The sequence below is a fragment of the Kickxella alabastrina genome (assembly GCF_025024165.1).
Source record: "Kickxella alabastrina strain RSA 675 chromosome Unknown BX661scaffold_5, whole genome shotgun sequence".
NCBI classification, from domain to species: Eukaryota; Fungi; Kickxellomycota; class Kickxellomycetes; order Kickxellales; family Kickxellaceae; genus Kickxella; species Kickxella alabastrina.
The window spans coordinates 803,784-828,177 of record NW_026251476.1 but is presented as its reverse complement, the minus strand read 5'-3'; the positions used below and the strand labels follow the sequence as shown (position 1 = coordinate 828,177).

General features: G+C 49.0%; 10 protein-coding genes across 10 annotated transcripts; 4 read left to right on the top strand and 6 right to left on the bottom strand.

Annotated features, from left to right (window-relative positions):
- The first annotated feature begins 44 nt into the window (after window positions 1–44).
- On the top strand, window positions 45–2,204 carry BX661DRAFT_179315 (beta subunit of phenylalanyl-tRNA synthetase). The gene is made up of 2 exons (XM_051535158.1): window positions 45–325; window positions 427–2,204. Exons 1-2 carry the CDS (start codon window positions 212–214, stop codon window positions 2,122–2,124), a joined length of 1,812 nt encoding a protein of 603 aa, XP_051393568.1. The 5' UTR covers window positions 45–211; the 3' UTR covers window positions 2,125–2,204.
- Window positions 2,205–2,225: 21 nt separating this feature from the next.
- Window positions 2,226–4,385, bottom strand: BX661DRAFT_141107 (Six-hairpin glycosidase-like protein; the record flags this gene model as incomplete). Its single annotated transcript, XM_051532874.1, has 3 exons — window positions 2,226–3,476; window positions 3,522–3,687; window positions 3,835–4,385. The coding sequence occupies 3 exons, from the start codon at window positions 4,383–4,385 to the stop codon at window positions 2,226–2,228; spliced, it is 1,968 nt and encodes a 655-aa protein (XP_051393567.1).
- Window positions 4,386–4,720: 335 nt separating this feature from the next.
- Window positions 4,721–6,772, bottom strand: BX661DRAFT_169682 (uncharacterized protein; the record flags this gene model as incomplete). Its single annotated transcript, XM_051533547.1, has 1 exon — window positions 4,721–6,772. One exon carries the CDS (start codon window positions 6,770–6,772, stop codon window positions 4,721–4,723), a length of 2,052 nt encoding a protein of 683 aa, XP_051393566.1.
- Window positions 6,773–8,989: 2,217 nt separating this feature from the next.
- On the top strand, window positions 8,990–10,531 carry BX661DRAFT_141049 (major facilitator superfamily domain-containing protein; the record flags this gene model as incomplete). Its single annotated transcript, XM_051532872.1, has 1 exon — window positions 8,990–10,531. A coding segment is annotated over one exon (1,542 nt), but the record flags the coding sequence as incomplete, so codon positions are not given.
- A 1,306-nt stretch (window positions 10,532–11,837) lies between these two features.
- Window positions 11,838–13,567, top strand: BX661DRAFT_179308 (uncharacterized protein). Its single transcript, XM_051535157.1, has one exon. The coding sequence runs from the start codon at window positions 12,114–12,116 to the stop codon at window positions 13,242–13,244; it is 1,131 nt and encodes a 376-aa protein (XP_051393564.1). The 5' UTR covers window positions 11,838–12,113; the 3' UTR covers window positions 13,245–13,567.
- BX661DRAFT_179307 (beta-lactamase-like protein) lies at window positions 13,568–16,951 on the top strand. Its single transcript, XM_051535156.1, has one exon. The coding sequence runs from the start codon at window positions 13,768–13,770 to the stop codon at window positions 16,864–16,866; it is 3,099 nt and encodes a 1,032-aa protein (XP_051393563.1). The 5' UTR covers window positions 13,568–13,767; the 3' UTR covers window positions 16,867–16,951.
- Window positions 16,952–18,092: 1,141 nt separating this feature from the next.
- BX661DRAFT_197036 (Ribulose-phosphate 3-epimerase-like protein) lies at window positions 18,093–18,758 on the bottom strand (the record flags this gene model as incomplete). The annotated part of the gene is made up of 1 exon (XM_051538095.1): window positions 18,093–18,758. The coding sequence occupies one exon, from the start codon at window positions 18,756–18,758 to the stop codon at window positions 18,093–18,095; it is 666 nt and encodes a 221-aa protein (XP_051393562.1).
- Window positions 18,759–19,869: 1,111 nt separating this feature from the next.
- On the bottom strand, window positions 19,870–20,811 carry BX661DRAFT_141197 (uncharacterized protein; the record flags this gene model as incomplete). Its single annotated transcript, XM_051532880.1, has 1 exon — window positions 19,870–20,811. A coding segment is annotated over one exon (942 nt), but the record flags the coding sequence as incomplete, so codon positions are not given.
- Window positions 20,812–21,229: 418 nt separating this feature from the next.
- BX661DRAFT_169676 (uncharacterized protein) lies at window positions 21,230–21,634 on the bottom strand (the record flags this gene model as incomplete). The annotated part of the gene is made up of 1 exon (XM_051533546.1): window positions 21,230–21,634. The coding sequence occupies one exon, from the start codon at window positions 21,632–21,634 to the stop codon at window positions 21,230–21,232; it is 405 nt and encodes a 134-aa protein (XP_051393560.1).
- Window positions 21,635–23,229: 1,595 nt separating this feature from the next.
- On the bottom strand, window positions 23,230–24,257 carry BX661DRAFT_179301 (ribosomal protein S25). The gene is made up of 2 exons (XM_051535155.1): window positions 24,217–24,257; window positions 23,230–23,575 (listed from the first exon to the last, which is right to left on the bottom strand). Exons 1-2 carry the CDS (start codon window positions 24,217–24,219, stop codon window positions 23,276–23,278), a joined length of 303 nt encoding a protein of 100 aa, XP_051393559.1. The 5' UTR covers window positions 24,220–24,257; the 3' UTR covers window positions 23,230–23,275.
- Window positions 24,258–24,394: the final 137 nt, after the last annotated feature.

Sequence of the window (24,394 nt, the reverse complement as noted above, 5' to 3'; positions counted from 1 at the left end):
TTTGAACATGCTTTGAATATTATGTTGTTTTAATCAAAAATGGGATGTGCCATTAATAATAATAATTTTAAGCACGTGAAAACTAGAAATGAATCATCAAAAATTTTCAAAGTTGGTTTGAAGTAGGAACTAAAAAAAATTGAATCGATTTTGCCTTTTCGCTCAACTTAAATTTCAATCGGAAAATTTTGTTTTCTTATAGTAGTACACAATGCCGACTATCAATATCGACAAGCAGGACCTTTTCGAGTATCTGGACAACCAGTACGACACGGCCCAGTTCCGCGAGCTCTGCTTCGAGTTTGGAATTGAGCTGGAGGAGGATGTAAGTTTTGCAGTTTTGAGAAATTCAGTGAAACTCGCTTGGTATCTTTGATTTTGCAACTAAATAACGCCTGCAATGCATTCTTCAAGTTTTTAAATTAGACCTCGGAAAAGTTTGTTCTGGCGCCCGGCGAGCGTGCCCAGTTGAAAATCGATATCCCGGCTAATCGCTACGACCTCCTGTGTTTTGAAGGCCTTACCCGCGCTCTCGGTATTTTCCTTGGCCGCGAGCCTTCGCCCACCTACCGTGTGGCTCACACCGAGAACCCGCACCGCATCACGGTGTCGGCAGACTGCGCGCAAATCCGTCCCTTCGTTGTGGGCGCCGTTCTCCGGGGCGTCAAGCTGAACAAGGAGCGGTACCAATCGCTCATTGACCTGCAGGACAAGCTGCACAACAACCTCTGCCGCCGCCGCACGCTGGTGTCTATTGGAACCCACGATCTTGATACCGTCGAGGGACCATTCACTTACGAGGCGCGCAGACCTGAGGATATCCGCTTCGTGCCGTTGAACCAGAAGGAGGAGATGGATGGACACCGGGTGATCGAGTTTTACGAGACGGACATGCATATCAAGAAGTTCTTGCACATTATCCGCGATTCGCCCGTGTACCCTGTTGTGTACGACGCCAGAGGCCGGGTGATGTCGCTGCCGCCGCTGATCAACAGCGAGCACAGCAAGATCACGCTGGACACTAAGAACATCTTTATCGAGATCACTGCGACAGACATCACCAAGGTCAACATGGTGCTGAACATTATACTAACCATGTTCAGCGGGTACTGCTCCGAACCCTTTACCGTTGAGCCCGTCGAGGTTGTCTATCCCGATGGTGAGACCCTGGTGTACCCGAACTTTGAACGCCGCACCATGACGACCAGCACAAAGTACCTCAACGGCATTGTCGGCGTGCAAAAATCCAATGATGAGATTATTGCTTTGCTTAACAAGATGTCCCTGGATGCCTCCCTCGATAAGAAGACCAATGCTGTCTCGGGCCTGCTCAAGAAGATGTCGCTCAGCGACAAGTCTGAGGACAGTCAGATCATCGTCAAGGTGCCGGTGACGCGCCCGGACATTCTGCAGGAGTGCGATATTGCCGGCTGCCTGGGAATTGCCTTTGGCTACAACAACATCCCACGCGCGCAGAACAACTCAGCCACCGTTGGAAAGGCTCTCCCCCTGAACAAACTGACCGATCTGGTGCGCAAGGAGATGGCTATGGCTGGGTGGACCGAGGCGCTGACGCTCAGCCTGTGCTCGCACGACGAGAGCTTCAAATTCCTTCGCCGCACCGACCCTGGCACTGAGGCTGTCGTGCTCGCAAACCCTATGACGATCGAATTCCAAGTGTGCCGCTCTACCATGCTCCCTGGTCTGCTCAAGACCATCAGGGAGAACAAGAAGCACGCTATTCCGTTTAAGATCTTTGAGGTGTCAGATGTTGTATTCAAGAACCCTGAGCTCAAGGGGACCGGTGCCCAGAACGAGAGGCGCGCGTGCGCGCTGTTCTCCAGCCGCATGGCCCAGTTTGAGGTCATCCAGGGTCTGCTAGATACCATCATGCAGTCGCTCAACGTGCGGCACACGCGCAAGGGTGCCGCCGGGTACTATTTGGCCGAGGCCGAGCTGCCGACGTACCTGTCCGGCCGCAGTGCCAGTGTCGTGTACACAGACGAGGAACTCAACGAATTTGTGCTGGGCTCCATTGGTGTGATGCACCCAGAGGTTTTGGTGAACTTTGAGCTGGACTACCCAGTGTCTGCCTTTGAAATCAACATCGAGCCGTTCCTGTAAACGTCAACCAAGGTTGAATCAAAGTTGGATACATAATATTTTAATTATCATATAAGTATAAATACGAGAAAATAGTGATTTCTAATACTACAAAGCACTCACTACTTGTCCATTTGCTTGAGTGCGCGGTCGACGTTGAATGCCGCCGAGATAAGCGCAATGTGCGTGAAGGCCTGTGGGAAGTTGCCCAAGTGCTTGCCAGCCTTATCGATCTCTTCAGAGAACAGGCCGACGTGATTGCCGTACATGATCATCTCGTCGATGATGACCTGCGCCTTATACAGCAGGGTGATGTCAGCCTTGCTTGCGCGTGACAGGGCTTCGGCCAACCAGAACGTGCACAAGGAAAAAGTGCCCTCCTCACCTGACAAGCCATCGTCGGTCTCGACGGCGTTGTAGCGGAAGACCAGGTTGTTGGCAGTCAGGCCGCCCTTGTGCGGCGGCAGCATGATGTGGCGCATGGTCTTGAGAAAGCGTGGGTCGGTCGCATTGATAAAAAATAGCAGAGGCATGGCGAGCACGGCGGCGTCGAGCGTATCCTGAGTTTCGTAGCTCTGGGCGAAGAATCCCAGTCGAGGATTCCATGCCTTCTCCATGATCTCCTCGTAGATGTCGTCGCGGGTGCGGCGCCAATGATCTATATTGCGGCACGGGAACTCGCGCTTTTCCACCAGGCGGATACCGCGGTCAATGGCTACCCAGCACTGGATTTTGGAGTAGGTAAAGTTCTGGCGACGGCCGCGCACCTCCCAGATGCCCATGTCGGGCTGGTTGTAGTTGGCACAGACATAGTCGACTAGAGAGCGGATGTTGATCCACTCATCGTACGATAGCGGGCGGCTAAACTTGTTGTACAGGTACACTGCGTCGAGCAGCTCGCCGTAGATGTCAAGCTGCAGGTGGTTGGCAGCGCCATTACCAATGCGCACGGGCGCACAGCTGCGGTAACCCTCGAGATGTGGCAGGATCAGCTCGGGCATATCGCGGCCGCCGCGCAACGTGTACATAATCTGGAGGCCACCATCAGCGTTCTTTTCGCTGCAAATGCGGCCCACAAAGGACATGTAGCTTTTTGCCTCAGTGTTCAGCCCCAGGCGCATAAAGGCGTACATGGTAAAAGCTGAGTCGCGCACCCACGTGAAGCGGTAGTCCCAGTTACGGCCGTGCTCGCCGATGGCCTCAGGCAAAGAAAAGGTGACTGCAGCAACGACGGCACCGGTGGGTTCATACGTCATCAGCTTGAGTATCAGCGCGCTCCGCTCGACATTCTCCAGCCACCGGCCCTTGTACGAGCAGCTGCGGATCCACGTCAACCAGTACAACAGCGTATCCTCGAGCATGTCCTCAACGACCTTCATGTTCAAACGCGGGTCGTAGCGGCTGCGGAAGAAAGCGACCTCGGCGGGATCATCCATGTGCTCGGTGGCATTTTCAGGCGTGGTGCGCAGGATAAAGACAAGACGCTGGCCCTCGCAGAGTGTAAAGCGCGATGTAACGCCCTGGCCCATCTCAGGCACCAGGCCATTGGCTGCGTCAAGCCTGATGTACGGACACGTGCCGCCACTGGTGCAGCCAACAACATACCGCAGGTCCATCTGGTGCACAGCGGTCTGCGCCTTCATGTCCTCGGCATTTCCGCTGATACCCAGACCCTCAGCATGAACAAGCTTCTCGGGCGTAAAAATGGCGCGCTGCGAGCCCACGTGCGACTCTGCGCTCTCGTCGGCCAGGTCCCAGTGCAAGAAGACGCTCTGGAAGATGCTGTTTTCTGCATCAGCGGCGTGCGGCTGGGGCTGTGGAGTCTCGTGCGGAGGTGCGTCGACAATGTCTAGTTTGTGCTTCGCACGAGCATAGTCAAATGCCGGGAAGCACTCGAGGTCAAAGTCCATGGTGCCACGGATGACCTCGACCGTACGCATCACCCAGGGCATCATGTGTCTGTGGGTGCGTGAGTGCGGGCGCGGACGGTGCATAAAGTCAGTAACGGCACCAACACCGTCTTCGCTAAGGAACTTGGTCGATAGCACGTTCGAAAATGGCAGGTACTGCTGTTTGCTGGTCACAGAGGTGCTGGCTGGTGTAATCGAAAAGTAGCCTCCCTTGGTCTTGTCTAGCAGACGGCAGAATACCGACGGACTGTCAAACTCGGGCCAGCACATAAAGTCAATGGAGCCGTCCATGCCGACCAGCGCTGCTGTATGCAGGTTGCCAATCATCCCGTACTGGTCGATTGGCAGATATCCGTTCAGATTGCGGCGCATGGCGTCTGAAAGCCGGCCGCTATCGGCGTGAGGTGAAGTGACAGGGCAAGCAGACATTGTTGACTATCAACGAGTATACAATTGTAGTGGAAATTGTAGTTAAAAATTTATTTTCCAATTTGTTTTAAAAACAACCGAAAGATAAAAGTTGCCTGGAACACGCTGTCTTGCTCTCTACAGATTTAACATTTCGTTTAGCCTTAAAGTGTCTGGAACTTGCAAATATTTGGTCATCGAGCATCATCACTTAACTCTTCCCTCTTCACCCTCCTCCTCGATGCAATTTAATATTGAAAGTGTGTGACGAGTAGAAAAAAGAAAATGTAAATGTAAATCTAGTGCGGGGTCAACATGTGTGATATCTTCTTGATGAAAGCGAAACGGCCCCTGCGTGCGCTCGTCCTCAGATCAATGGCTGGGTGTATGATTGTAAACTCTGGCGATCGCAATTCGTTATCCACTGAGTCGCAATAATACAGGTTCTCTGCCGCCCGCATTGACCTGGTTGCTGTGGTCAGTGCCGAGTCGCTTTTGCGGTTGCTCAGCTTGCGCGCATGTGTCAGCCTCGCCTGCTCCTCAGCAGCAGCGGCAGCTGCGGCTTCCTGCACCTGTGCAAATAATGGTGTGGTTGTGCTGGCCAAATTGATTGGCTGCTTAGCCATTGACATCCTCACATCGGCACTTGTAAAAATGTTGCTGAGCGGTCGGCTGCTGCACGCCATAGTGGTCAGTGGCCGTGTGCGCAGTCGGATCATGTCCGCTGGCTGCTGCTCATCGCTATCATTGGAGGCCCTCATGACTATTGCTGGGCGCTGACGCACACCTGGCACACCGGACATAGCTCCAAAGTTTTCATTGGCGCTAGAGCGGTTGCTGGTCGTATTCAAGCATCTCGTGTTATTATCCACCACGCCGCCACCGCCACAGTTTCCAGTGTCTACGTATAGCTGTGCTGTTGCTGCAATTGTTGCCGCGGTCGCTGCACGCGAATTCTGGCCGCCCTTTATTGTTCCTTGTCGCACGACAGCTGCAGTGGTGGAATTCAATGTTCCAGAGTAAATGTCTGATCTCTGTGTCTGTGCCTGTGTCTGTGTCTGTTCTGCGCATGTGTTTTCTTCAGTCGAAAAAGCCGGCGACTCGTCTTCAGGAACTGTCCCAATTTTCTCCAGCGCTGACATGATAATGCCACGCTCTCTGTCTGATATCTGGCCCAGCGTGTTGATCAGCTCAAACAGCCCCATGTTGGGCACCGTGGTATGTGTTGTGGACGGGCGACGAGTGTCAATGAAAGCGTTGTTTGAGGCGGCTTCCGAGGAAACTCGAGGGCTCAATGATCCCGCCACTACAGAACTAAGTGCCCCTCGGTTTTGTGCTGTTGTGTTGATTCCGTTCCGCTTCTTTTTGGCAACAGCAACCGATAGCGGATCTGGAGATGATATGGTTGAGGAATACTTCCGATTGACGGATATTGAAATTGGCGGCCGCGACGCTGTTGCCGCATGCAGTAATTGTTGGGCTGCGGGCCGCTCGCCTGCCATGCTGGTGCGGCTGGGGAGTGCGTGTGCAAATGTTGTGCGGGCGTTGTACGTTTCGTACACATAGGGGGAACCGTACTTAAAAACTTTTAGCGGCACGCTGGCGGCCTCGTACAGATTCCAATCCACAGCATACAGCGAGTCGCGCAAATCGCGGAACCGCACTGGAAGCCCATCAGGCCACAGCTCAAACAGTGCCGTGCGGATAGGAGCTACCATATTGGCAATGCACTTGCGCACCCACACATTCTCCTTGTAATCTCGCAGCCCGCGCGACGCTTCTTCAAACGAGTACACAAAATCGATGCTCAGGTCAGTTTCGGCCTGGTAAAATCTCAGCAGCCTTTGTCGCCTCAGCTCTTGCTCAGCGGGCAGCAGCGCCCAGTCTAAAAACTGTCGACACCGCACTTCCCATGAGAGGCCCGTTGTTTCTAGCGGACACTCGTCAAAAGCCCAGTCCTCCGCCTTTCCGTGAAGGCACGAGTTGAATCTTCGAGCCCATGCCTTCAAGTGAAGCCCATTGTGCTGCGCTGCGTGCTCGAATTGTCGCACAAACCGTAGCGGGCATGACTGCGTGTGCGAAGGGTCAAAGGTTGGGTACATCCGTCGTCCATAATGCAACGTCCGCGCTGCACTCTCATAATCAAACTCAATTCCCACATGTGAAGGTGATCTGATTGTGCGGCCTGTCGCATGTGTATGCTGCGGAGGCATCAAGTCCAGGTCACCACATTCTGTCGAGCTGGTCTCTACCTTTGTCAGATTTGTGCTTTGCATTCCTGGCGGTTTTCGATCCGGTTTGACTGCCGGCAAGCTATGGCTACAGTTTATCGGTGCGCAGGATATGTTCATATTATCGATTACCAATATTAAAACTTTGAGGTGGTAAAATGACGAAATGTAAGGCAAAATGAAAACATGGATCCCCTTTTTTCCAACGAGGAGCCAATTTGTTTATACCAAGAATACGCGTGTGTGGCTTTGTAATTGGAGCACCCATTTTTCAATTGAATAAACAAAGTACTATTGCTTATTGCCCGCTTGAATGTAACTCCAAAATGTATCCTCTGAATCAAGGGACGACGATGGAGGATGCCGTTTAGCAACTAAAGCGGGGGGATGGCTTGGTCGAAAGTAAAACATTTAACAAGCAAATAATAATTTTGTTTGGGCTTTGGACAGAATATGATACTAGCGCTAAGTATATGTTTTATTTTATGTCTAAAGCCTGTTTCCGACATTTATCATTAGTTGCTTGGGAGAAAACTATCTAAATTATAATTGTTATACTGTAGAAAAATCGCTTGATATCCTGGCGTTTCCAATACTGCCAGCAGTAGTCCACATAATATTCCTGTTGAGGTATATTTATCAACCAAAAGTAGAAAATAAAGAAGCGATTCGGATATTTTCTTTTTCTACTCAGCCTCCCTCGTCTTACCTTTTCCATTTCCCAGCGTATTGACACGCACAGAGAACAAATGCGACGGATAATCATTTATTTTTGCAGTGAATGAAGATGGCCCCTTGTGATTTTCTGTATTTTCCACATTAGAGCTCTGCTTGTATTGGGATAGAACGCCCATTTCCCCTAATTTGTGTTGGAATGGCCCAGGAGTAATTATTTTGCTTGCAAGTGCAATCGTAATATTATTCATGCTGTTTGCACAAATACTAGTTGGCTAATCGTACACATTAGAATATTGGATATGCAAGTTTATTTACTTAAATTTAATGAGCGCAAAATTTACCTTTTGGCCAATAATTGTTTTGAGCATTTATTGTTCAAGGACCTGTTTTCTTACTAATATATTTGCCGCTGAAATGTATTTTGTCATTGCCAGATACGGATACAGATATTTGCAATGTTAGTATTGTTTTTAAATTCAAAATGCATGTTTGCGTGTTGAGTTGCATTTGTATGCCGGGGAAGAATGTATTCAAATGAAAATCACGCGTTCGTTTTTGACGCCATTTGTAGCTGGCTGCCAAGCAGCAAATAAACTATGTTTTCAAAATAAATTAGTGGCTCATGCAAAATATCTTTGTTGAGTGCTGCAAGTATTCTTACTAGGGACAATATGTTTTTGCTATTACAGAGTGCACAATGCTTGTGTTTTCACGAAAAAGTAGTTTCGAGTGGCTTATTTTGAATATTTCAATGCTGCATAAGCGCAACATGCTAATGCCAACCAATTATTCTGTGTTTATGCCAAGCGTATGTATATTTAACTTGATGTTTTCTTGTATAAATATAAAATTTAAAACATATTTTGTTTTTTATTATTAGTATCACTGCATGATTTTGGCGTGTATAGATGCATTTTGTTTTTGTTTTTTAAAATGCTGATTTTTTTATTTTCATTGCATTGTTCAACAACATATTGGCTCTGCCACAATATTTTTTAAACATAATGCATACATTTTTCAACTGATATTCTGGTAAACCAACGTTCATGGGATCTCAGAGCACGAAGCAACAAAAACACATCTACAATGTACTGCCCTTGGTGTGTTTATTTTTGTCACTGTATACTCATTAAAATACGGAAAACTAAAGGCACCATATGCCAATTAGGAAATGTTTTATGGCAACATAAAATTAAAATTAAAACTAAAACTTAAACAGAAATGCGACGCAATATTAGAACATTTTCATCGGAAAGAATGCGGATCAAGCTTCCAAAGGAGCACACAGCTAGCTATTCCCTTGTCAAAATATTTTTGTGGCTAGTTTATGCACTTGTTTCTTGCCATTCAGTTTCTACTTTCAATTTTTCATTCATCTCGCTTTTCCGTCATTTTTTACTAAACGGGATGTTGATAGACACAGCGCACGTTTGTTCAAGATAAAATGATCCAGGGGCCAGACATACATATTAAGGCAGACTCCGCCATATTTTTTGTATTCTCAACCTCCACGATTTTTCCAGTATTCAGTATTGCATTAAAAATAACATTTTTATTATTTTCATTTGCCACCCTTATTTATATATTGTTATCATTTGTTATTAATTCTTTAACTACTTTATTTTTGTTTAAATTTACTCACATACACGCAGACAGCCTATGCGTATTATAGAGGATATCACTCCAGAAGCGATATTTGTGCAGCCGGCGCGCAACGAAAAATATCGCTCGTTTAAAGAAGTAATTCTTAACTACTACTCGAATACCGAGTACGTTCGCACACCGCAGCAGATTCAGCAGGACCAGTTTATTTTATTTGCACGCGTGCAATGCCAAGCGTGGATGATTATACCAGTAGCTGTACTCAGCCAATTTTGCTTGGGCTCGCTTTACGCCTGGTCTATTTTCAACAAACCGATTGATAAATATCTGTTCGATGACCCGACAACCAATCAAGCCCATATCACTTTTTATATAGCGCTGGGGATGCTTGGGGCATCTGGCGCCGTTTTCGGTCCTTGGATAGAATCACACTCGCCTCGCATGTGTGCAGTACTGGCTGCAGTGGTGTTTTTCTCTGGGCACTGCACGGCCGCGCTCGGCCTGGCGTGCAAGGACATAGGGATAATGTACTTTGGATATGGCTTTGTCGGTGGCATTGGCATGGGGATAGGATACGTGACAACCATTGATGCAGTTATACAGTGGTACCCTAATGCACGCGGCTTTGCGTCTGGGCTGGCCGTCAGTGGCTTTGGCAGCGGCGCCATGGCCTTTAGTAATATCAACGATTTTCTTGTGCGCACGTTTACCGTTCCGCAGGTTTTTGTGATTCTGGGCAGCATCAATCTTCTCGTCATGCTTGGCTGCGCCATGGTTATGCGCCCGCCACCTCCACACTATAATTTGCCAGGGGTGGCTCTTGAAATGGCCAGAATGTCAATTGCCGACATGCAGCACCGTTCTATCCAGCAGAAAATCAAGGGCAAGAGTGCCAAAATTGGCAGCCAAACCATTACTGTTGGGTCCAGTTCGGGTGACCCTGTTCTGATCATCCCACTGTCAGAGGCCCTTTCGTCGCGCGACTTCTGGCTTCTCTGGGTAGCGTTTTTTATAAATCTGGTCTTTGGCGTCGTGATCATTTCAAATTTGGCTAGCATGTCGACGCACATGTTTGGCAGCAGCATGCCTGCGTCCATCATAAACCTTGTCACAATCGCCGGCGCGTTCAACGCCAGTGGCCGCATGCTGATGGGTTGGGCATCGGACTGGGCCGGACGCCGGCGCACATTTCTATTCATCATCTCACTTCAAATCACGATTGTCGCATGCCTCATCTTTTTCATTCCCCGACTCACGTTCTGGCCTTTTATTGTTTTGGTCTGGCTGGCAACTTTTTGTTATGGCGGTGGTGTCGGTGTCATCCCTGCCACATTGGCAGACATGTTCGGCGCCCCAAACATGTCGGCATGCCATGGGGTCATTCTCACCGGCTGGTCGGTAGCTGCGATCGGCGGGGGGCTTACATACACCAGCGTGGTCAGCACTTTAACAGAAAAGAAGGGATACACCCTCAGTGACCCATATGTATATGTGGTCAATCAGTATTGGATCTTGGCATTGCTGATATGTGGCTGGATTATCCTGCTTTTCGTGCGCATTACTCCCAGAGAGCGAATGTTCCCGTTTGTGCACGGCCAAGTAATTTGCCTCACACTCGCCGGATATATGTTTAGGCTAGTTAGGGGCACGCAGCAGCATGGGCTTCACGACTACACGTTTCTATCGCCTGCACGCTCAGTGGGCACCGTTGCCGGTATTGATGAAATGGACGCGAACAGTTACAACAAGAGCATGATCAACAAAGGCAAGTGCCTGAACGGTATGAGCACTGTTGACGACGTTGATTTTGTCGCGCATACTCCTCCCACCCGCATTCGCTCGAGTATTACGACACGCGGTATGTCTGTTGAGCAGGAGCCAGACATGCTGAGCACGTATATGTACGAAGACTCGCTTCTCAGTATAGAGCAGAAGCAGCAGCAACAGCAGTCCCATGAGGCGTTCAACTATGTTGCGGACAGCCGAAAAACGACATATCCTGGTGCTGCCGATTTCAACGCGCCCTGCGTCCAGTTGATGTGTACCATTCCGCCAACACGTCGCTGTTTCCAAATATTCAAGAAATGGCGACTCGAGTACGTATCCAAAGAGGAACTGACCACTGTGTGGCGGATGTATCTGTCGTGCGCGCTCCTTGCTTCAGCCAACACTGGGAAATAAGCGGCGCCATATGTTTATTTAAAATTTACAGTTCAAATTTTATTTAAATAATTTTATACACCTTGCTTTCATGTAAAACACATGCTGTACGCAATAAAGAAAATTCATTCCTTCATTGTAATCCGCGAAACGATAGGTTAAACGAATAGTTGATAGTTGATATTAGTGGCATAACTACCTTTATTTTATAAATTCCGGTTCAACTCCAAGTAAAACAAATAAATGCTTGAAGACTAGAGGATCACGCTACAAGTTAATAAGTCAACAAGCGTAAAGTAGAAATTATGCGCTAATTGGTCAATATCAAGGACTATTTATGACTTTTAATTATTGCAACTATTTTCATTGCATAATTAACATTACGCAATCTTATTTTTTAGGGGAAAAAAAGAAAAATAGTGAGTTGAGGAATTCCAGTTCATCCATTTATCTCGCACTGTGAAAATTCTGCTTTTCTTTTTTCTTGTTGCGCTCACCCCCTTGACCTAAAAAAATAGCCCAAAAATTGTGAATGACAGCAAAATAAAAAAGATGGGTGTGAGAAAATGAAAAAAAACAAGTCATGCATATCCAAATTGAGCAGTATTTCTTGCGGATTTTTCAATTCAATGGCGGCTGAAGAAAAAAATCTTGCCAAAAAAATACATTCTTGGATTAATTTTTTCATTCACAATTTCCCAATTTTTTTCACGCCCCCTGCCTCTTCCCCCATTTTTCTTTTTCTTTTTTATTTATTTATTTTTCTTCTACTATTTTTCAAGTTTAAACAACATTAATTTTTAAAAGGCAGCATCTACAGTTTGATATTGGTCTTATTTTTATTGACTATATATAAAAGTTTTTACCTTTGCGCTTTTTAATTTCATTATTTTAATTTATAGTTTTAATTTTTTTTGTCAAAAAAGGAATTCCTCTTTGGACGTTGTAGTCGCATATCATTACTGCCAATAAGCTAGAAATATCGTATCACACACCACAGTCCGAGCTAAACTTGAGAACCATGGCCAACACGTTAGAAAAAATTACAGGTCCCCCTGTAAACGCCATGCCTGCGTCCAACGAAGTAGATGCACCGCGGAAGCCCGGTCGCCCTCGCAAGACGGTGTCCGCAGCCTCTGTCAAAGAGATCGCCTCCGCGCCACGCAAAGTAGGAAGACCACGCAAGACAACACCGGAAGCCACCACTCCAGAGGTGCCCCGCAGTGCAGGTAGACCGGTCAAGGCGGCTGCAGAGGCTGCTGTGTCGGAAGCACCGCGCAAGCGCGGTCGCCCCGCCAAGGCAAAGGCAGACAGCACATCAGTGGTTGCAGAGGCGGCGGTGGAGACAGTGGTGGAGCCGCGCAAGCGCGGCCGGCCTCCAAAGCAAGCTGCAGTAGCAGAAGCACCGTCAACACCAGTGACTCCAGTGACGCCGAGCTCGGCCAGCACTGCGGGCAGATCGGCAAAGGACACTGGCGAGGCAGCTCCCTCAGAACCCCGCAAGCGTGGCCGCCCGGCAAAGGTACAAGTACAGGCTGCCCCAGAAGAGACTCTGAAGAAGCGCGGTCGCCCGGCCAAGGGAACTGCACCAGTCGCCATTAATGGCACTAAAACAAATAGTGACGAAAACGACAACGATTCCGATAGACCGCGCAAGCGCGGCCGCCCGGCGAAGCAAGCCGTTGAGGACGCTCCAAAGCAGCCCAAGAGGCGTGGTCGCCCGCCCAAGGCAAAAGAGGACAGCACGCCTGAGGATTCGCGTGCACCTGGTCGTTTGCCAAAGGCCCCCGAGTCGAACACTGCGTCAGATCAGTTGAAGAAGCGTGGCAGGCCAGCCAAGGTCGTCGCTGCTCCTGCGGTTGTCAGCACCTCGAGCGAGCCAAAGAAGCGCGGTCGGCCGCCAAAGGCGACCACCGTGAATGAGGTGGTACCAAGCCCGCCCAAAAGCCGGGGTCGGCCTCCCAGCGTTAATAGGATCAATGCTTCCAGCACTGCTACAAACGGGGCCAAGGAGAGCGCCGAGCCGAAAAAGCGTGGTCGCCCGCCCAAGACTAATGTTGTGACCAGCCCCAAGTCAAAGGTTCTTCCCAAGCTCCAATGGGTCAACAGCGACAACATCGTGCCCAGCTCCAGCTCTGAGCCCCAGTCCTAGATACATGTTCCCACATTGTCCGATCATGCCATGAGAGCGAGATTATGAGCCACATTGCCGGTAATATCTCGCAGTTGTCCGCCCCCCCTTTCTTCATCTTCATTCCATTGGTTACCAGTGGGCCCAGTAGATCCGGATCAAGCCGGATTTCTGGGTCAAGATGCAGATAATTTTTTCGTTGGCTGATGGAGAAAGTGTATTGTTTTTTTCTGCACGCATCGCCGCGCATCGCAAAAAAAAATTCAGCGGATCATTTTTGTTGCCATTGTCAGCAACTGCCACTAAAATTTTCTTTTTCGCTTTTTTTCTTTCGGTTTCTTCGGGTTCTTTTCTTAATTTTAATTTTATACTTACGACTATATATCATTTCAGGGCGCGCGCACATATTTTTGTATAACGGACATTAAGGAGCGCAACAGCCCGGTAGCCCATTCGACACACGAACACTTTATAATTCAACTTTGGCCAGCTCGTCTTCCGGTCCGCCAACCATACAATATTACGGGGAGTTTTGACTGCCTAGATGCTAAGTGGTTATCATCGAACCGGGCACAGCATAGCCTCCTCTATATTCAGCAAGTTCAGCCGCTCTAGAAGTGCACCTTCGAGCTATTCGCCCTATTTATACAACCAGAGCCAAAGCAACATCCGCCTACCGCCGTGCCGCAGCATTCACACGAGCCTTTCAACAGCCATGAAGTGGAGCATTCAGATCGTTCGGCCCAACACGCACAATGTCGAATCAACCTCGGTTCTAGTGCACTTCCCCTCGGGTAGATACCTGTTTAACTGCAGCGAGGGCACACAGCGACTGAGTTTTGAGAACAAGGTGCGGGTAAGCAAGCTATCGGCTGTGTTTCTCACGCGGGTAGACTGGGACTCTATGGGTGGGCTGCCGGGTATGTTGCTCACTCTGGCCGACACGGGCGCCAAGAATCTGACCATCAGTGGTGGTCACAATCTGATGCACGCCTTGGCAGCTACTAGGCACTTTATTCTGCGCAATCAAATGGGCGTGCGGGTCAACGAGCTGCGTGATGGTGACGCGGCCGCAGTCTACAAGGACGAAAATCTTAAAGTCGCGCCCGTGCACATTTACCCTGACGGCTACATGGTGACTGACAGGGAGTGGGGTGCTAATGAGTCAGAAGAAGCGACAACGCGTAAAATGCTGGTCGCTCGTGCGTTTGGCCAGCAGCAGCCACAGTCGGCTGCAGCTGCAGACAAGAAGAAAAAGAAAAGTCCGGCTGTGCAGCAGAAGAAGCGCGGTTATTATAACGAGCCGTGCGACGGTGCTTCTATTGAGCAGAAGCTGCAGGAGATTGAGAATCAGCACCAATTGCAGCAGCAGAGAAAGCAGGAGGTTGGCATGAAGAAGCGCACTCGCTCTCCGGACCACAACTCGCGCCAGGCCCAGATCTCTGACCTGGCTCTGCCCAGGACCGAGCCGACGCCTGTGGCGCTCTGCTACATCTCCGAAGGCCCTGAGGTGCCTGGTAAGTTTGACGTCAATGCGGCCAAGGCGCTGGGTCTGAAGGCTGGGCCGCTGTACGGCAAGCTCACAAGGGGCGAGAGCGTCACGACGGCTGACGGTACTGTCATCCACCCCTCCCAGTGCGTTGGACCGGCCAGGCTCAGCGGCATATTTATCATCATTGATTGTCCCACCCCGGCGTACATCAACTCGCTTGTCACGAGTCCGCGCTTCTTCCCCTACCTGAACGCCTCGGACGACGCGCACGCCGAGACTCGGGAGCGGCTTTTGCTTGTCGTGCACTCTCTCGGGTCCGGGGTGGCTCAGGACGATAGATATAAGGCGTGGGTGAAGCGGTTTCCAGCGCATGTGCGCCACATGGTCAGCGCGCCTGAGTACGTCCCTGACGAGAACCCTTTCCAACGGCACTTGCGTGTGCAAGCAGCGATGTCAGCGATTGACCCGCAGACGTACGTGCTTCCGCAGAGCGCTAGCGAGCCCGAGCTCTCGGTGAGGTCGTTTATCGACAGCGAGAACGCCATCGTGCCTAGCAGCCTGATGGTGTTTGATATGGAGCCCAAGCCCCAGCTTGACTGCTCCAAGGTCCAAAAGACGATCACTCCGCAAGAGATGCTGAAGATGGCCACTTTGAAGGCGGCGTCGCAGCAACGGTCTCCCAAAGACTGCACAACAGAAAGCCACGACCACTCCGTCAGCATTAGCAGCAGTATCAATTCCAGCAGCGACGGTGACGAGCTCATCGTGTGCCCTATCGGAACTGGCTCCTCGGTCCCCAGCATTTACCGCAACGTCAGCGCCAATATTGTTAGTGTCAGAGGCTACGGCGGCATAGTTCTGGACTGCGGCGAGTCGACCGTGTCACTTCTAAAGCGCTTCTTGGGTTATCCTAAGCGCAACGCGTACAACACGCGCGTCGGACTCAATTACACAGAGTTTGTCTCTTCGCTCAAGCTTTTGTACATTTCGCATATGCACGCCGACCATCACCTGGGTGCTATTTTGCTGCTGCACGAGTGGAACCAGTTGACCAAGTCGCTGGCCAGTAAGCCGCGGCTGAGTGTTGTTGCCCCGGCGCGGTTTATGGCATGGATCGAGGACTACTCTGGCGTAGAGGACCTGGGCTTGGATCGCCTAGACTTTGTCAGCTGCCACAACATCCGCATATCCTACGACCAGGCCGCCGGCGGAGTTCATTTTAGGAACGGGATTCCCACGTACACGCAGACCAATTTGGACAAGATCAAGGCCGACTTGGGTCTCACGGATATGGCCACTTGCAGCGTCATCCACTGTCCCTGGGCATACGGCCTGTCGCTGACGCACAAGAGCGGCTGGAAGCTGGTGTACTCGGGCGACACGCGTCCATGCTCCAACTTGGTCACTTTGGGGCGGCACGGCGACAAGCCCCCAACGGTTCTTTTGCACGAGGCGACGCACTCCGACGATCTCATCAAGGACGCCATTGCCAAGCGGCACACGACAGTGAGCGAGGCCGTGGCTATGGCACTGGGCATGGGCGCGGAGAACCTGCTCATGACGCATTTCAGCCAGAGATGCCTGAGTCTGCCGTTCTGGAAGTTGGCCAACGTGCAGGCGTGCAACTTGCCTCGCTACGGAAATCTTTCGCAGCACCTCAGCGAGCAGGACATTGTCAACGGATCCTGTACTAATCTTGATTCGGCCAGAGTTGGTAAGATTGTTCCCGAAGAAGAGGTTGACGAAGAGGCGGCCGTGGACGACGAACCCGACTCGCTCAACGACACGCAGTCGGCCGAGGAGGCGCTTAAGCGCGAGCTGAGCGAGCCGCTTTCGGATAGCGACACCGACGATGGCGCGAGTGACCAGTCGCAGGGTGTGCTAGACGGTTTGAATATTGCGTCGGCATTTGACATGTCCGCATATTCGCCCAGCGATATGGCGCGGTACAGGCACAACACGCGGCGCTTGCGTAAAGTTTTGCGCGAGGAGATTCGCCTTTTCATTGCTGAAGAGACCGAAGCAGCAACCAGCGGGGGAGAGGAGTCAGGGTCAGAAGACAAAAAGCCCCAGAGCAAGACACCAAAATCAAAAATGCCAAAGCCAAAAGGCAACAAAAAGGGCGATAACGGCAAAAATAGCAGCGATTGAATTTGATTTAAATATGTACACCACGCATCTATAGAATTTTTTTTACAAATTAAACATCACATATTAATTGACACACATACATGGGTATACATTTTATTAATGCAGGTTGACCACGCCATACACATTTTCTCACTTAAACCTTTAATGTTGTTTTACAACCGCTGTCTTAGTTTTTCAGGAGATGCGAAAATAAAAATGTTTATAAGCTGCTTTTTAGCATTTTGCTTTTTGATTTAAATTCTCGCCTTTGTTTGCTTTCAACTTGCGAGGACAGCACTTTGTATCATTTGCATCAGTAATCGCAAAAGACAAAAGGAAAAAGTGAAAAAGTGAAAAGACGGCGCCAAGAGTAAAGGAAAAATGTGCCTTTGAAATATCAAAACAGAATCGAAGAGGTGAGGCGAGGGAATATAAAAATGTGCTCTCTCGAGAGGTTTATATAAAGTGTAAGCTGTCATTTCATACTCTTCTTTCTTTTTCTGTCCTTCTCTTTTATTTTTTAAAGCAAGTCACATTTTACTCACTCTACTCTGCATCTGCATTTTCTACACATATCAGCCATTGCATTTTTACATATAGTATTTTACTGTTTTATATTATTTTCGACTTATCTCGTCATTTTCGCACATCATTTGTAACAACTGTAAAAAAATACACTAAAAAGTATGTCCAAGTTAGTCAGCGTTGCCATTTGCGCCATTGGGGCCTATATTTTCCACAGCATCTACAGCTCACATAGTGACTCTGCATCCTTTGCTGCCGAGAGTCAGCAGGACCGGTATCATGGAACAAGCGGCAGAACAAAGTTGCACCGCAGTTCAACAAGTCAGAAACCTAGGGCGCGGTCAGAAAATGCGTGGGGGATTGTCGATTTATATCGCAGGCGCCAGCAGCGCCTGCCCCAGCGGTCTTACAAAAGCATGCGGGCGGCATATGAGCGGTTGATGGCGGAGGGCGGTGCGCGAGGCATTCGCCAGCAGATACTCAGCAACGGAGCGGTTGCCATGAGGCAGCAATGGGAATCTGATGGCAACAATATCTGGCTCATGAGACAGGAGCCCCGCGACATGCGTACAAACCAACCCAACCTGTGGTTCCTCCACGTCTAATTAAAAAAAGGAAATTGTAAATTCTTGTTTTTTTCGTTGTTTATTGAATACACCCTTTGAATGTATTATGTCGCAAGCAATCAAATAAAGCGTGCGCTCTATCGAAAAGAGGGTTTTTTATGCCGGGGGCTGGGCGTCGTTGACAGTCTTGCGGAATAGTGAAATGACAGCCTCGGGGGACTTTGCCTTGAAAATGGATGATCCGGCAACGATGACATTGGCACCAGCCTTGGCAGCCACCTCAATATTCTCAGGGTCCAGACCACCGTCGACCTCGATGTCTAAATTAGGGTACCTCTTGCGCAACTCCCTCACCTTATCCATGCACGTGGGCATAAAGGACTGGCCGCCAAAACCAGGCTCCACGGTCATGACCAAGACCTGATCAAGCTTCTCAGCGAACTCATAGACAACATCGACAGGAGTGTCGGGCTTGATTGCCATGCCCGCTTTCATGCCCCTGGCGTGAATGTCATCGATGAGGGCTGATGCGTCTTTGGTCGCCTCGATGTGGAAGCAAAATAAGTCGGCACCGGCACTGGCAAAGTCATCCACCCATTGCTCGGGGTTGCTGACCATTAGGTGGCAGTCGAGGAATCCCTTGGTGTGTGGGCGCAGACATTTGATTATAGGCGCTCCGAGAGTGAGGTTGGGAACAAAGTGACCGTCCATGACGTCCATGTGCAGGTAGTCAGCGCCCAAACTAAGCATACGCTCGCATTCTTCGGCCAGGCGAGCAAAGTCGCTGGAGAGTAGGGAAGGCGCAATCTTTGCAATGACCATTTTGAAGGGTAGAATTTGCTATTATATTTTTTTATGTTGTGAAATGAAATTGAAGCGAGGTGAAATGTAAAGTCTAAGCGCGAACTAGTGTGGGAAAAATATGTGTGGAATCAAGGCGACAACAGATAAAAAAGATAAACCAAATATTTTGATATTTTTGTAAAAGCACCAAAAATACGGGGATAGGGGGCGGAGCGTCGCACGCATAGATTTCAGCAACACTTGATCATCATCAACAGATGATTATCCTCGAGGGAATCCAATCACATGAGCGAATTTGCTTGATCCAAAATATATTGGCGAGACATTCGGCTCGGGCAGATCCGCCGAATCACTCGGGAGGAGGTGGCGGAGGTGTTGATGGCGGCGGCGGAGGCGGAGGCGGGCTGAATACCGGAGGCGGGGGTGGAGGTGGCTGCTTGTACTGCTGCTGTTGTTGATGATGCTGCTGGTACTGATCGGCATCATTGCGACCAGAATGATAGTTGCGACTGTATTGGCCTTGGTGCCGGGACTGCGACTGGCTATGATCGTAGCTGTAGCGCGACCCTCTATTGTTGCCACCGTTGGTGCTGTCCCTCGAGTACTGAGAAGAGTAGGACGCACGACCATATTCATGCTGTTGTTGCTGCTGCTGCGGATAGCGAGGGGGAGGCGGGCCACGGTAACTGTAGTCTTGCTGGCTGGGCTGACGACGACGCAGCCACGGCGGCGTGGTTGGTGGTGCAAGTGAGCGTGCAGGGGGCGGAGACCGCGAAACTCGCGATCTAGATCGATGCTGATACCGGTCGCCCTCATAGTCCTGGTGATGGTCCACAGACGGTGACCGATTTCCACGCAGCCATGGCGCCGGTCCCAGGGAAAGATGCTGGCTTACAGAATCATCAGTGCCTGGGAGCATCGAACGGGAGGAGGCATGGGGCAGGGGTACCTCGTCTGCCTCGCGGCGACCACCACCATCAGCAACTAGGCCAGACGGTAAAGGCAGACCGGCGGCAGAATCGGGACCAGCGGCGGAAACCGACTCGCCAAGCTCGGCCATCAGGCTGAGGTACTCAGAGTTCAGCTGCTGGTCACGCTCACGCGCCTTCTGCAGAGCTTCTGGATCATGTCTCTGCGTGCAGTCGCGGGCAACATGGCCCTTGCCATTGCACACGCGGCACACAAGACTGACCGTAACATTGGTCTTTTCAGTACACTCCCAGCGGCGATGGCCCAGCGCACCGCAGTTAATGCACGCCTGGCCCTCATCGTCGCGCAGTGTTCCGTTGAGTGCCGCTAGCTCGCGCAGCTGGTTGCGTTTCAAGTCGTTGTGGCCCTCGGGTGTCACACAGGCCTTCTTGATTATTTCGCGCACAATGCGCACGCCTCTCTGCACCTTCTCTTCGGTGTCAGCGACGATATGGCAGTGCAGATCCTCGTCAGCGCCCGGGATGTTGGCGTCGTCGCGTCTCTTTCCTTCCTTGATGGATCCGCGACCACGAATCGATATCTTGGATCCCGAGTCGCCCTCGATCTTTTTCAACGTGTTGCCTCGCGGCCCGATCAAAAGTCCGATAAAGTTCAGCCCCGGGTTGTCATCAACCGGGATGAAGACCTTCTCGGAGAATCGCGATCGCCGGCGATAGTCGGCTGGTGGCCGGTACTCGGGATCACGCTTGAGCTGCTCCTCCACCAGCCGCATGCGCTCCTCCTCCAGCTTACGCCGATACCGGTGCTCACGCGTATTTGTACGCTTGCCCTCGCTGTTGTACATAGGTGCTGGTGACGGCGACCGCTGGCCGTCAGGGGGAACCACGTCGCCGCTCTTTAGTTTCTGCGTAATCTGGTCGATGCGCAGAGTAGTCGCGTAGCTTTCGATTTGCTCCTTGCTCATGCCTGCCGTCGAGGCCGCCGCTGCCGCTGGGTTGGTCTCTTTGTCACCCCATCTATTTTTGCGCCGCCGCTTGCGCTCACTGTCGTCGTCTGCACCTGTTGCACCGCCCAGCGGCAAGGTGGGCGGCAAAAACGGTAGGACTGGCGGCGTTTCTGTCGGCGTCGGCACGTTTTTCATTAAAGAGTTTGCAATTGCGCGTGCCCGCTCAGCGGCGCTCGACGCGTCAAAAGCGTGATTTGACTGAGTGGGCGTGCTGTTTCTGGCTGTGCTATGAATGCTCGCGGCTTCGTGTGGCTGTAGCAACTCCTCTGTTTCGCCGTCGCCGGCTGGACGACCTCGAGGCCCAAGGGGAAGGCTGTTCATGCCAGTTGGAGCCCAGCTCATGTTTCAATTATGTGAAAAGGTAATGTTAAATTTTATGTAATAATAAATAAATAAAAATATTAGAAAAAGAAAGCGAAAAGAGGGACACCATACAACGGAGTGCTATTTACGCTCTTTTGACTGTAGAAAACCTTGCAAAAACAGTGGGGGAGTACACTCAAAATAATGTTCAATGCAGATTTCACCACTCTTTCCTATTTGATCACAACGCTCAATCCTCCAAATCCACATCGTACTCCTTGTACATTTCCTTGACTGTTTTCCCTCGCAGCTGGGCAAGCTTCCCAAACAGGATCTGCCCCGCGTCCTTAACGTCATTGTACCGATGCAACCGGTCGATTAACTCGTCGGATAGTTGCCGCGCTTGCTGAACAGACAGGCTGCTCTTCGCCAGCAATTCATCTCTCTCGCGAGTCTGCGTTTCCAGCTCATCTCTTAGTGTGTTGATTGTTGCCTCGAGCTCGCGCTTGCGCTCATTGTCGGCGGTGGGCGATTTGAACAGGGGCGGAGGACTGTTGTCAAATATGTCTGACAACTCGGCCGTACCGGCTTGGAGGACGCTTTCAGCGGGCTTTCTGGTAGTGCTGCTGTTCTGCTTGCTGGGCGACGCATCCATCTTGTGAAATGTGGAAAAAGACTACAAAAGAAACACGCGTGAGGCTTGTGACCGATTTTCAAATATGTTTGCCGATCCGGTTCGACCCAATCCCTCACACAGCTCATCTCAATTCTGGCATTCTTAAATCCAGTGATTCGGTGATCTATGGGTCTGATCTCGAGATAGGGCGCTGAAAAATTTTCATTGTTTTGCCTGAGAAACACACCTGAGAACGCCAGAAAGGCTGCAAATAAGCAGTATAAAGGGCGACGTCCTCGCGTCTTGGAGCTCATCCTCCTCTTTCTCTTCATTCACCTGTCTTTTTCGTTTAGTTTTATTTTTGTGACAATGTATTTGTAAATAAAGGTATGCTTTCTTTTCATTGCAACCAGCTGTTTTTCACTGTACACGCCACGTTTTTCTTACTCTCTTTTGACAAGTGTTTTTGTTGTTGGTGTCGAGGTGATGAAATAGTACCCTTATTTCCGAATTTGACGCGGGATGTTTTTGTAACTATTAATGTCCCTCGCTGTCTTTTCTGTCGAAACATAACACATTTACGTGTTACCAATGAAGTTCCTCGTTTCTGATCTTCATAATTACAAATCACTTTTTGCCGATTGCGTTGAGATTCAGATTCAAAATTTTAATTTCAGATTCACTAATTTCTATTACTTTTTTGCATTCTGTCTCGATAGTGTAACATCATCAAGCATGAAATACAAATTACCACGTTGCTGACTCGCTGCTGTGTTGTAAAAGGTACAGGATTTACATTATTATTTGACAATTTTAATCTACACTTTTTGACGTTGCGCTGATGATTCATAATCACCCAATTTTTGTATGATAAAACTATGATTTTACCTAACATGCATCACCATCTGAGCTCTATAACACCAAAAACTTGATTTTTTAAAATAAAAATTTTAGCGGCTGTTGAAATATGATATGCAAAACGAAACGTTTTACTAACTTTATTGTTTTTTGCTTTGCATATTCTAGGTGTTCTTGAATTTGCCTGAACAATCTGTTTTAACGTCCCTTATCAACTGTTGGTAAGCCTGTAACTGTAAGTATCTCGCAACACATTTAAATGTGCAGCTACAAACGATTTTTGTTTTTTTTGGTCGGTGATGATCTATAACATGTCAGTTCTGCGACTGATGCAAGCTTGATGATAACCCAATTCTTACCAATTACTTCTGAGTCCAAAAGAAACATACCTGCTTATATTTGCGTGTATCTTTATCCAGCGAATTTCATTTTGCTAACTATGATTTTTATTTTTATTTTGACTTGACATAGGTACAATATTTTCAAGCATGTAACAAGAATGAATGTCCAATTGTGAAGATAAATTTTGTTTGTACATTAAAAATAAATAATAAAAATTAATTTTGGAGAAAAACAATAAACGCGACTAAAAAATATCTAAACAAGCAAAAATGTGTACATTAAGACATGAAAACAACACGCGATATGGACACACGTAAACACTTTTTTATTTGTGGCACATTAAAAGTGCACACGTGTTTTGTCCAGTTTTAATTCGCTATAATTTGACTTGATTTACATATTTCACATCTCGCCACGAGTAATGCAGCGCACAAAAGAAAACAAGAAATATGTAATTTATTACAAGTTTTAAAAAATGCTTTAGGCCTCGACAACGACGGGGGCGGTGGCGCGGGTGTAGATAAGCTGCGAGTTGTGGGCAGAGATCAGGCGGATGGAGCCGCGGGCCTCAAGGTCACTCAGAGCACGGCGGGCAAGGGAGCCGTTGATGCGCAGACGGTCAACAAGGACCGAGGGGGTGATCAGCTTGTAGGCGGGGACCTCCTTCTCGAGCTTGGCAAGAGTCTCGGCGTTGAAGTAGACGGAGTTGTTGGCCTTGTCCTGGACCTTACCCTTCGACCACTTCTTCTTGTTCTTAGATCCGACGGAAACCTTAGCAGCCTACAATGTGAAAGACATAATAAGAAGGGTGTATATAAAAATGAGAAATAAGTGCCAATTAAAGGTGTCACTTTTGATGGAGTGGATTTGCACACATGATTGCACTGCTCTTTTTTCGGAACTGGATTTAGCCTTCAGAAAAACAGCATCAGAAAGCGCAAATTCAGACAAAAGGACATTGGCAGACACTAGCCGCCTCCGCGCGGTATTTAAGTTAGCCAAAATAAAACTCTTAAGCCTTAAGAGTAGAAAAAAATAATAATCTTGGAATGAATATGAATCACCAAAGTTTCGCGTTTACATACGCACTGCTAGAACAAGCTAGCAGCAAAACGCACATATCACTACGCTCGCCAAACAGCATAGCTGCTGCATGGGCTTTGGTGATTCATAGTCAAATTGAGAATCGAATTCAACAAATTGAAATTCAAAATTCCAGAATCTCATTTTTCCTTTCCCTGGGCCGCAAAATCCGCTTTGGCACCACTCAACGCGCGTGTGTGTGTGAGTATGTGGTGTCTGTTTCTATTTCTGCCAGCCTGTCCAAAAAAGCGTATCTCTCCCAGTCTGTCAAAATCCATCGTAATGGTTGTCTATGCGAATCCATCATGGTTCCGTGTCTGTTGTGGATGGATGCGTACCATTCTGTAAATCAAACAAAAATAATATTTGTATTAGTTTTAATTGAAAAGAGGTAGAATCCATCTTGGCTGTTTGGCTTACCAGCTGTTTTGTTCAAATTGCGCCTGCCAGCATTATTTCGTGACAATTAAGCACTAAAAATATAAATGGTGTGAATTATTTCGAGATTCAAGCGAG

What these genes read in the sequence shown, in the direction of transcription:
- BX661DRAFT_179315 (XM_051535158.1), top strand. Translation starts at nt 212, where the DNA reads ATGCCGACTATCAATATCGACAAGCAGGACCTTTTCGAGTATCTGGAC. An exon ending in GAATTGAGCTGGAGGAGGAT is followed by an intron (nt 326 to 426) that starts GTAAGTTTTGCA and finishes TTTTTAAATTAG; the next exon opens with ACCTCGGAAAAGTTTGTTCT.
- BX661DRAFT_179308 (XM_051535157.1), top strand. Translation starts at nt 12,114, where the DNA reads ATGGCCAACACGTTAGAAAAAATTACAGGTCCCCCTGTAAACGCCATG.
- BX661DRAFT_179307 (XM_051535156.1), top strand. Translation starts at nt 13,768, where the DNA reads ATGCTAAGTGGTTATCATCGAACCGGGCACAGCATAGCCTCCTCTATA.